The following is a 12,130-nucleotide window of genomic DNA, read 5'->3' as shown; positions in this document are numbered from 1 at the left end:
GGCAGCTCTTGCCCATGGAGCTTCTCTTCTGGTTTAGAGTTTGTTTTCCTACATACTTGGATACTTTGATCAGTGGCATAGGCTTGCCTTTTGATAAAAAAGAATTTTGGTGAGTGCCACTGCTTTTTAGGATGTTGGCCACTGCCCCAGCAGGGTGCTGGTTCCTGTGTAAAGTGTGGAGAGCTGTTTTATGGTTTTTTTGGGGTTTTTAAAAAATACTTTCTCAGCCTCGATGGGTCATGCTTGGGTGTTGGTGTATCAGCATGTCTGGAAGTGACATTTTGCTGTTCCAGTAATAATTTCCCTCTACTTTCTGTCATTTGATTTCGCACTGGAGGTTTTGGTTTTAAAGATGAGTCACAGGAAACAGAAATTGGGATTTTCCACACAGAAAAGCAGAAGAGTTTTATTTCACTGGCTTGAGCTTTGCTAGCAGCTCTTACTTGGTGAGGACAGTGTGGACATGCAGCACTGAGGTGTTGGGGTCTAGCCTGAGATCCTCACCAAGGCTTCCTGCAGCCCCTGCTGGGAGCCAGAGCCCTGAGGCAGTGGCTCCTTGGGTGGGTATTGCATTTTGCTGCTGTGTACAAGTAACTATGTTTAAAAAGCCACAGCTTTAGAATTCCTGATGTAGAGAACTTGTTTTTGTCATGTGTTACCAGCATATGAAATTAAAAGGAGAACAGATAACTCCCTTCATGAATTTTGCCTTCGAGCTCATAAGCATGGCAAATTTTCCACTCATGAGAAGTCTCTCTGGGTTTTGTTTTTTAGAAGTGCTAATTTAATCTGAATTTAAGATTAAAGGGAAAAACTACCCACAAATAATAAATCCAAAGCTCTGTATATTTTAGCAGCGAATGAAGAGAACTGACTTTAAATACAGATGTTTTTGTTAAAGATCCTTTTTGTGTTTGTAACTGGCATTTTAAATAACTGTTTTGTGATTTTTTTCAAAAGTGGTGCTATAATGCATCGGTCCACAAAATGAACCCCTGAAGGGAAAGGAGACATGATGAATGCTTGAGAATGGTAGTATGGGACAGTCTTACTTTCTCCTACAAAAATAGAGCAATCATTTCAAAGTAGTTGCTTTAAATATAGGTCAGTTTAAATCACTTGAGACAGGGCTTGACTAGCAGAAGTTACTTGTCAGGCTACAGAACTTCATAATTTTTATTTAACTATATATTCTGACTTCATCCATGGTGGTTAGTTGGACTGTATTTTAGCAGAATTGATATGAAGTGTTAAGGCATATATTTGAAGGCTACTGTACAGTTGATTCTGTAGTGGTAGGTCAGGTGATTTATTCATGTTACAGAGATGATGGCATCAAAACAAAACCTGGACGTCTTAAGCTGAGAAGGCAAACACAGCCCTGTCACTCTGCTTTGTTTTAGGAGGAGCCTTTTGTTAATCTTTTGCTGACCACTCTAACTTTTGAACAGTTTTCTGAGAATTCACAATCATTCACACTTTATTAGCTTTATGTCTCTTATTTTACTTTTATCAGGCCTTTTAGGACAATGTTATCTATTAATTGCACATGAGTTAATCATACTTTAATAATTTGCTGTCCTTTGTTTGAGATTTGGGTTCTGCATCTTCATCAGAGAATGTTCTGACCCAAATTTCCCTTCTCTCCTTGTGAGTAGAGTTTCAGCAGGACAGTACCAGGAAAACTACTTAAATGTCGCTGGGTATAATGCAGTTGTGCTTTCCCTATTTCTAGCCCATGTACAGTTTTCTGAAAAGCGTGGAGGGTTATTTCAACTTCATGTTTGATGATAGGTTTGTTTCTCTGAGCTGTCCTTTGTTCTTGCCTTAATCCCCACTGTGCTGCTGCAAATTGAGTTGAAAACCATTGGGGTTTATGGATGTGCTGGTTCCACTGTGTGTATCTGAAAGATGCTTAATATGCCTCATACGGTTGTTCATGTTTCTCCTTGGTCCTTTTAATTTTTCTCTTATGATTTGTCTTTCAGGCAGTTTTGTTCTTTTATCTGTGCTTTTGCAGGGATCTCATTGCTGAAATGATACAGTGACTGACTTAATCCAAAGTATCTTGTCACGCGACTGTAAAGATTTTTGAAAAATTTATTGTGTGTTCTTGGGCATGTGGAGTTTCTGTGATGAATAAAGTGTCTCAAACTGTGTTGATTTTGAAGATTTTAATGCCTAGAGGCAGTTTTTTATTGCCTTATGTTTTTTCTAATAAGACTAATCTCTGTTCCCAAAATTAGTTCCCTTTTGGCTTTTCAAAGCTCACTCTCTGAGGGAAAAGCAATGCTTATATACCAAATGGCATTGTGGTTTATTTTAAATGAGGCAGGGTCTAAGTAGTTTGTATTTAAAAGACTGGGGCTTTTGTGGACTTGCTGCAGTGAAATATGAAGTCTTGTAAAATGGAAGTGATCTCTCTTCATTACTTTTGTGAGATGGTTGAATTAAAAGAGCTGGAAACATATGTGGTGTAATTTTGGGTTTACCAACTGTGCACATTAATGCTGAATGAAGACAGGAAATAAGATTCACTGTCTTCCCTTAAGCTGTTTTATGGCAAGAGTCCCAAAGATACCAATAATTCTCTGATCCAGAGAGCACTGTTCTGAATTCCTGAGATTAATGACTGTCAAGGAAGGCTTCCCCAGCACAAAAAATCTGTCAGGTTCTACTGTATTAAATATGTTTTTAGGTTTGCTGCTGGCAAATCCATGGCAGCTTTCTGTGCCTTGGCCTGGTGTTGACAAGGACAAACAAGTGAGCTGGCTTGGCTTGGGTAAGCAGTGGCATATGGTGTTGAGATCACTTCCCTGAGCAGGTCACTTTGTGGACAGAAAGCAGTTGGGATTAGATGTGAAACAGAAAAGTGCTAATTTAATGCAGTAGTGAAAATATTGATTTGAATTTGTAAGGTTTTTTTATCTTGGAAGGACAGTGCTGTAGAGAAGTGCCAGATGTCTGTGGGTTGTGTCTGACTGATGCCACTGACATATGAGGCACTTGGTGCCCTGAGCCTTGGGCTGGCAGAGCTCTGATCTCTGCCTCCAGCCAGGAGTGAGGCAGGGATGCTGCCGGGAGCAGGTCAGGAGAGGGGATCAGAATAGGCCTTTACCAGTGAGCTGATGTAGTTTGTTGCAGCCCAAAAGCTGCTGCCTTGGTGTTTGACACCAGGGGAGCAATACTTGTGAAGATGTGGTGGGCAGAGCTAAGGTGTGATTTTAAGTCTCTTTATTTCATTGTTTTCCCTGTGTATTTTGGGATTCTGGATGTTCCAGTACATGTCCTAATGAAGGTTGACTTGAATGTCAAAAGACATTTTGAATATTTTGGGATGAGTCTGAGGAGACTGAGTCTCCCCATTCTGAGTTTGGGGAGAGCCCTGAGGAAAAAGGCATCCAGGATGATAGAAAAGAGGAGTGCATGCTTCCCCTGTGTGCAGGGAGCACTCACAGGGCTTCAGCTGGGGAGAGCTCATGTCAGCAACAGATTGCTGGGTAACAGGACAGGAGCAACTCTTGAACTATCCTGAGCTCTGCTTTATGGGGTGTATTTTTGTATCATGCCCAGCTGCTGTAGATGAAAGGATCACTGAAGCCTGAGGATTTGTAGCCCGTGTTCCTGAGAAAATACTTTTTGCTGTGTGTTCTTCTGCTGTGCTGAATCTTCTTGGCTGCTGTGTTGGTGTTCAGTTCATGTGTGAACTCTGCCAAGCATCTTTTTTCAGTCATGTCGCAATCGCTGCTGCACAGCTTCCCACTCCTGTATTTGTGGGAATCGTACAGGACAAAAGGAAAGAAAAAAACAAAACCAAACAAACCCCAAACTAAAAGCAAAGGTCTCCACCCCCTGGAAAAGGATGGCAGAGGCACTCAGAGCAGTGTGTATCAGTGTAGAGCAGTTGATCTTTATTTTGGGACAATACTATGGAAATGGGAAGAGTTGCCAACTGCTTCTGAACACAGCTGATAAAAGCTGTTTTGAAAATCTGTTCCAGGACAATTCAGTTGGATTAGTTAATTTAGCTGGTGCTGAGTTCTGTGGACAAAAGCAGGGCAGTGCTTTAAAATCTTACTGGAGTGCTCATGAGTCTTGTTGGGTAAGCAGCAGTGGCTGGATTTACTGTATTTATAAAAATCGTGCCCAGGCCATAATTCCCCCCTGCTTAGTCTTTGTGTATTTAAGCCTTGTTTGGTGGCTCTCAGGACGCTGATTTGGTACAGCTGAAGTCTTCTCACAGCATGATGAGACATGGCAGCTCTCAGCAGTAGGAGGGACTTCACCAGAGCCTGGTGGTTTATTGCCCTTCTCATTTGGGAGCCCCAGCGAGGCTGTGGTGGGCCAGGACCAGCACAACTGTGTCATTGCAAGCTCCTGTGTCACTGCTGGGCTCCTTTTGCATCTTGTCACTGGGCAACCTGGAGAAGGAGCAAGATGTGACTTGAGCACTGTGTTTATAGAGCAGCAAATCCATCTGCTTGTCTGGGTGTCTCGTAGGAACCTCCCCCACTCCCCCAGACCGAGTGCAGAGCCAAGCAATGGGGTAATTAGTGACATGCTGGGAGAGAAAAGCTTTAGCGTGTGTGTGTGTTCTTTATTTTAAAGAAAGTAGTATATTAAATTGATGAAAATATAAATCTGTTTGGTGTTGAACATTACATGTAGAGTTTCAGTGTAGTAGGAAAAGATAATAAAATACAGCAAGTAATTTTTCACTTTGGGAGGAGAAGTGGAAAATGATTGTCATCTCTAGAGCTTGAAAAGGCTCAGATTTGCAGTAAGCATTGCTGTGTTGTTGCTGTCAGGCTGAAAATCCTGGAAGCTGTTTAAGCAGTGCCATATGCCCTTCTGAATTGTCCAGTGAAAAACAATGGGGGGCGGGGGGAAACCCCTAAAACGATAAAGCTCTTTTCAGAGCCACATCTGGACTTAATAAATGCAAGCACACATTGTATAATTTAATGTATCTGCTTAAATTAGGTCTCAAACACAAGAATACAAGGCCTGCCATGTTGTGTTTGGTGCAAAAAGGATTTTCTTAACATATTTATTTTCCTCATGTAAGTCAAATTGTGACCTTGTAAAAAAATCTGCTAGCCATGCAGCTAATGCTGCTGGAAATAAGAAACCTGTTCTCTGCAGTACTGGTGTTTAAAGCTGGTAAGCTCCCAGGCATGGTGGTTGTGTGTAGTTGTTCTATTTTACCTTTGAACATGAACACACAATACTGAAATGTGATTTTTTGCCCTGACTCTCATCTGGAGTAAGGCCGTGGGTCAGTACCTGTGAGCTCTGGCTCCATGGGCAAGGCTGCTTTGGATAATTGCCCCAAAATGAGGAAAATCTTTAAAGAAGGTTCACAGCTTGTGAGCCAGAAAATAGGCAGAGAAGTAGGCTTTGCCCCACTCCTGGGAAGGGGTAGGAGGGTTGGCTATTTCTGTCCAGCTCTGTGAAAAGCAGCTGAGGAGAGCATCCTATTTATAGTAGCTCTCAGTTGTCCATAGGAACATTTGCATCTCCAGTGGAAAACTTTAGGGATCTGAAAACTAAGAAGCCTGAAAACTCAGGTGGCATTTGGTTGCATTTCATGTAAGAAAATGATACCAGGATTGATTAGAAAAGCTAAGATGCACTTACAAGTTGTAGCTGCAACTGTAGTATTGTTCGTGGGAGAAAACAGGGACTGTGGTGAGAAAACTCATGCTGGGGTGTGAGTGTAGGCTTCCATTTTGTTTGTGTGTGGCAGGAGAGCAGTGTTAAGGCTTGTTAAGTATTTTTTCCTTCCTAATGTCTGTGATTTTCTTCAAAACACGCACATTAAAAATTTAAATACTCTAGAGCTCACACTCATTCCCCCTTCATCAGATCTGACTTCCACTGGGTTAGCTGAGCTCCATCTGCAGCCTCCTAGATTCCCTGAGTTCCCATTTTCTGTCAGTGAACCTATGATATCCAGGATGCTTCAGAAAACTTACATTTCCTACACTTTAACCAGAGAAGCAGCATTTTTATTTCCAATTTCCCCTGGGTATTTTCCAGTTGGAGGAGAGTGGTTCCTCGTGTTGCCTGCCCTGCTCCATCTCCAGCGTGTTTCGGATGGAGAGTGGCTGTAGCTGAATTCTCCAGGTGGAGAAGGGCAGGAAGGGACCTGATGCTTCAGGCTCTGTGGTGACTGAGGCTGCAAGGCTAAAAGAAAAGGGAAATTCACCTCTTTTCTTGATAAAATCACAAGAAGCAATTGCGGGAGGAAATGGGACTGTTACTTCTGTGTTGTCACTATGAAACTGAAGATGTAGTTTGAGGAACTACATGAGGAAATATAAACATAGCACTTAACAGAATTTTAAAAGCAGCATTTTTTCTGATATTGACCTAAGTAATGCAGAAATTTACCCAACAAAGATGCGTGCACCGAAATAGACACGCATCCACCCAACTATGTGAATTTAATCAATTTCTCATAACAGGTTAAAATTTCTCTGTAAGAATTTGAAATATGATGCTCTGTTTCACAAGTCTGCTGCAGTATTCCTCATGGTCTTCCAAAGTAATTGGTTTTTTTTGCTGTAGGAAGGGAGATGTCCATGTTTATTTGATAGGATCAATAGAACTGTTCTAGTGGATTTTAATTTCTGGTGTCAAAATAGGCTGTGCTGAAGGCCACGGCAGAAGGGTGGCTCTGCAGTATGAAGTGCAGGTGTTCAAGGCTGCTGTAGCAAGCATTTTTCAGCACTTTTGATTAGAAACACTGCCATGAAAAGAATATTTATTCAATGATATTTGTTACTTTCTTGCTACACCTAAATACTCTTTGTGAATATTTTTTTAAAGTTTGTCCTAGAACGTGACATGTAGGCTGCTGGCAATAGAACTGTGCTGTAAGACTGCTTGAAAAGTCTCTAAATTACTATGATTTCTTTTACTAGAGGGAAAAACAGCAGCAGCAGTCACAAAATTGAGTGGGTTAAATAGGTGTGTGTGTCTGGGCACACATGTCAGCCCATAACTCACCACTGGTGCTGAGTGTTTGCAAACTGCTGGAAACTCAGAGGGGATCTGTAGTCTCTGCTTGCTCCCATTTGGCTGCTTAGCGAATCCCATGAGTTTGGGAGTTCCTGCCCTGTTCCCATGTTGAGAGTTAGGGCAGGTAACGTTTCAGGTGTGTAAGGAGGGAAGGGCTCCCCTCTGCTGCACTCTGAAGGTTGTACCTGTGTCACCTTGGAATGTACACAACTGCTAGGCTGAAATGTTGTGGAGAAATTGCACTCCAAGGAGCCGCCTTTATCTTCTCAGGGGTTTGTTAAAGCAGAGCATTTCATTGTTGCTATTCCGGGTTAAATTTAAGTCTGTGCCCTCCTCCATCCCCCACTGTTTTTTTCTCAATTACCCACCTCCCTCATAGCTCCCTTCACTCTTTTTTTTTTTTTTTTTCTCCTTTGTAATTGTGCTCAGGGAATTTAGCAGCACTGTGGGAAGAAAACCTTCAAGCTCAGAGCCTGTTGTGTAGTTCAGAGAGGGCTGTGGCTGCCCATGAGCACATCTGTGCTTGAGGGACCCTTTTCCCCCTGCTCCTCAACAGGCAGGACACACAGCAAGAGTGGAGAAAATGGAAGGGAAAATGCTTGAGGAAGCAGACTTGTGGTGAAAAAAGTAGTTAAGGGATTGAGACTGAAAAGACACTGAGGATTGTCACTTCTTTGTAGGTTCAGTGTGCACAGATCTTGAATAAAAAAATTCCTCTTCAGCTTCTGTAGGGCGAAAGGTTTGATTTACAATAAAAATTACTGGGTGTTTTTTTGTAAATTAAGCTACACATTCTAATAAACTAAAAGCCAGTGAAAATTTAAGACTGTAGAAGTTTAGTAGCTCCATTTATATTTTATATAAATACTAAATCTAAAGTTAGAAACTTGTGTAATCTAAAATTAGAAACTTGCGTTCACAGGCTTAGAAAGCCTTTCAAAAGACCTTTATGGTTATTTTTTTGAATAATTCTTGACAGTTTGACCAGTGTGAGGTTAATAAGCCTTTTTTTGTTTGTGTGATTACTCACCATTCAAATACAGCACATTAGTGATTGTGGCCTTATGCATTATGGATGAAGGCCTTGCTGTTAATACAGATCTTACCTTTGAGCCAGTCAAAGCCTTTGTTTAGCAATGCAAAAGCAGAAAATGAGAAAGGTGGGTTGTGTGTCACACAGGCACATGTGAACTTCATTAATACCCAAATGTGCATTTGCAGTCCAAGGCAGAGCTCTAAAACTGCTCCTGGGGGGTGCTGCTCGGGGATGAGGGTGGGTTTTCTGGGACCACACCTGGGGGTTTGCAGGGATCAGACCTGGGACTTGCAGGGTCATACCCAGGGTCTCAGGGTGTCAGAGCTCTGGCAGTGCTGTGCTCAGGTGGCTTCATTTCTCCATGGGCAGTGTACCTTCAGTGTTGCAGGATGTGCCCTTCAGCCTGTGTGTGCCTTAGCTACTTTTTCCAGATTGTTTCTTCACCTTTTCCCCCCCACCTCAGTTGTTTTCAAGAATTCCTGCCTCTTTTGGGCTGTTCTGTACAGTATCCTGGTCTAGCTTCCATTTTTTTTTTCAAGGAGAGAGCAGCTAGAAGAGCTGAGAGCTGGGGTGTTTAACCTGAACAAAAGCAGGCTCAGAGGGACCTCCTCTCTCTCTACAACCTCCTGAAAGGCGCTTGTAGAGTGCCAGTCATTCTCTTCTCCAGGTATCAAGAAACAGGACAAGAGGAAATTGCCTCAAGTTGTGCCAGGAGAGCTGCAGACTGATATGAGGGAAAATGTGTGGATGTGGCATTTGGGGCCAGGTTTTAGTGGTGAAGACAGCAGTGCTGGGTTAACAATTGGACTCAATGATCTCAGAAGCCTTTTCCAACCTTAATGATTCTGTCTGTGAAGTCCACATTCATCACCAGACTTTGAGAAGGCTGAGTGTTCTGCTCTGTGCTAGGCAGCCTTGTTACTGCCCTGGTAGGAGCAGAAGGGGGTGGGGGGAAAGGTGGAAGGGGATAAATAACTTTTTGTGCTCTCTAACTTGTGCGTTTGCTTTTCTTTACCCGTCAGCATAAGGTTACTTACAGTGGGCTTGCTGTTTTTCATTTCTGCTGTGTGGCTGCATTTCTATTTGACAGTTTTAAATAGTATGTTTGCATGGGGCTGAAAGAACCTTCTGTATTATAAATGATAAAACTTCAGCTCTCTCTTAAGTCAGAAAATTGAGACTAACATGGCTACTTGTGCTGCTGCTTCTCAGGCTGTTTGGAGCTACAAGGGAAAACAGCAATGGAAACTGGTTTTACTGCCTGTCTTTCTGATTTTAGGTAAATATTCTTGATTCTTTTTCAAGGATAGATGTTTCTTCTTGATAAACAGTGTTGCTACCTTTTGTATCTCAAGCTGAAAGTAGGACTGCAGGAGGGAGAGAAATTGATAATGAAGTGATGTAGTGTTTAATTTGGTGTTCTTTCTACATGAATTGCACTTTGTGTGTTTGGTTTTCTGCTGTACTGAATTCTGTCAAATTCATGTCAGTTTTGCAGCCCTGATGAGGATCTGGCTCCCTGCTTGGGCTTCTGAGCACAATGCCTGATTTGGTAAACTCGACGTTTTTCCAGAGGGGATTAGTTCCTGTGTAGGAATTGTTATGATCATCCACTGAAAGCACTTCTGAGTCTCTCTTACTTGGAAACTACTTGTCTAATATTTGGGGGTTTATAGATTTGGTGGCATTCAGGAGCTTGGTCGGGGGGAGTGAGTATGGAAGTCATACAATTAACTTTTTGCTCTTTAAATAGGTCCTAATTAATGTACACTGGAAATAAAACCATACTCACAGTGTTTGAGATGCCACTGGGTTTGTTCTTAAACACATTTCTTAGTCAAGCTGTTGAGTTCATTTTAGAATGTGGTCTTCAGGTTCTGTGATGTGATTTAAAGTAAAGATTCCTGGAGGTTTTTTCCTAATTAAACTTAGTATCAGAATTTGGATTTTATTTCTTTTAAATTGTGTTGACTTAAAAAAATAATCTGAGTTTGGAGGTGCAGGAATTCTTGAAGGAGTGATTCTACAGCAGTGTTTAGGTGTAATCCTGTGTGACCAGTGCCTCTCTGTCTCACAAGGCAGCAGCTGCTGTTTGACTGTTCCATCAGGTCTTACTTCTGCCTGATACCAGCCCATGTATTTAGTTTTACTTCGTGTTTCAAACGATTCTAGTCTGGTGGGACCCAGGGAAGAGTTGCATTGAACTCTTTCCTTTTATTGTTTCTGTAACTTACTGCTTTTTCCCCCTCACTATAACTTTTCCAAAATTATTGTTTCAAAGTAGTTTTTATGTAGCTTCTTTAGTTACAAAAATAAGTTTATGAATATTGGGAAATAAAATGTGTCCTCTATCCCTTTCTGTTATCAAGCTACCTCTGTAATAATATGTCCATATTCTTTATAGTTTCAGTGCTGGCAAAGGTTCCAGTTAGATGATGAAATATGTTTCAGATTTTATTAACTGATCTGGCTGTGCTAAATGCACATCAAAATCATCTGTTGCATTTCTGGTTTACATTGTTGTACTCCTGTTGTAGTGAAACATGAGCTTTGAAAGGCACAGCAGTGGAAAAACCCTGATCAAAACCTCTCTTAATCTTAGATTTAAGTATGACTATGTGCACACTGGCAGACTTATGTTTTGGGCAAGTGCATGTTACTGTGAACTAATAGAGAAATTCACATAAAATACTGCTAAGCTGTAAAAAACAATGTGAAAACTGTTTAGCAGTGTTCTGACCTTGTAATGATTTACAGCTGGAAGAGCAGAACTGAGTATGGAAAAAAAGAACAAATTTCAGCTTCATGTGAGGGGCTTTTAAACGTTTATTTTTATTTATTTTTTTCCTTTTCTCTCTGAGCTGTATCGGTTCAATACTGTTTGTAGTTTTGTCCCTTACAAATGAACCAGAAAACCCATGAGGGAGACAGAGGTGGCATTGACGCTGCAGGGGAGGACTTTCAGCAGGAAAATACTTGGGTACAGAGAGACAGTCAGCTCTTCTTCAAAGAGCTTCAGAGAATTGCTCTGTGGGACAGGGAGTACAAACATGAAGCACCAAATGGAGCCTTCTGTGCAAAGGGAGCTGGAGAGGATGAGAGTGTGAAGCAGGACTGGAGAGCTGGGAAGTGGGATAAATGAGCACAGCAAGGGAGCATGAAGGCCAAGTACTTGAAATGAGGAGGGAGGGAGAAAGGAGAGAACATCATAAATACACGAGGCACTAACAGTGTCCAGGGAATGGTAGGAGAGGAGGAAATAATGGAGGAGCAACTAAGAGCATGGAAAATACCTCTGTTGTTTCAGCAGCCAGAAATACAAAGGGAGGATGTGTTACTTGGGATCCTCATCCCAAAGGTCTGAAAGTGCAGCAGTGTTCCAGCTTCTGAGGAGCTTTACCAAGGGCTGAGGAGCACCAGTGTGGCTGGGTGGGATCGTCAGCGTGACTGTGCTGAGCTATGGGAACGCAGCTCCAGCTGGGATTCATCTCTCCTTGTCCTGTGTTGTCATTCTCCCCTGTCATTCCTCCTATCCCCATTCCCCCAGCTCTGAAATACTTGTTATTTTCATGTATATGCACCTGGTAGAGATTTTTAGGAGACTACAGAGACTGGTGCCCAGTTCATGTAATTCCTTTTTCTATTTAGCTACATTAAATCAACCCAATTGAGTAGGTAATTTGATTGATTGCCATTATTTTCATCCAATATGTGTTATTTCCAGTGTGTTAAAATCAAACACTGCTTGTGATGTGTCTTTTCTTCTCCCTTGTATAAGTCAAGCATATTCACTGTACAATAAGGACAAGTTTTACCAGCTATGACATGACCTATTGATATTTCTAATCTTGGAGTCCATCTCCAGTCCACAAAATATTCCCAAGTTGTACCTATAGCTGCTGTACTGACTTAAAGAGACACTTTAAAAGTGTTCATTCAGTTGCTTTTTAATTTGCAAACATGTATTCTGGCAGTCCTGCAGGTGTTCTTTTTAATATTCAATTTTATTCTTAGTGTTCAGTGTTACTCTTAGTATTCAATATTATTCATAATCAGTTTAATTTTTAA

General features: G+C 41.5%; 1 protein-coding gene across 10 annotated transcripts in view; it reads left to right on the top strand.

The window, feature by feature from the left end:
• The window catches only part of PXYLP1 (2-phosphoxylose phosphatase 1), an 86,171-nt gene that overhangs the window by 59,235 nt on the left and 14,806 nt on the right, over positions 1-12,130 (top strand). Inside the window, exon 1 of one of the 10 annotated variants that reach the window (XM_064386031.1) lies at positions 9,233-9,341. The exons of the other annotated variants lie outside the window; for them this stretch is intronic. Coding sequence (XP_064242101.1) covers positions 9,248-9,341 — 94 coding nt within the window. The 5' untranslated portion in view covers positions 9,233-9,247. Of the gene's footprint in view, positions 1-9,232; positions 9,342-12,130 lie in introns of those variants that run through there. 10 annotated transcript variants of the gene reach the window in all.

This window comes from Passer domesticus, chromosome 11, assembly GCF_036417665.1.
Source record: "Passer domesticus isolate bPasDom1 chromosome 11, bPasDom1.hap1, whole genome shotgun sequence".
In the NCBI taxonomy this organism is placed as follows: domain Eukaryota; kingdom Metazoa; phylum Chordata; class Aves; order Passeriformes; family Passeridae; genus Passer; species Passer domesticus.
This window is presented reverse-complemented; position numbering and strand designations above follow the sequence as displayed.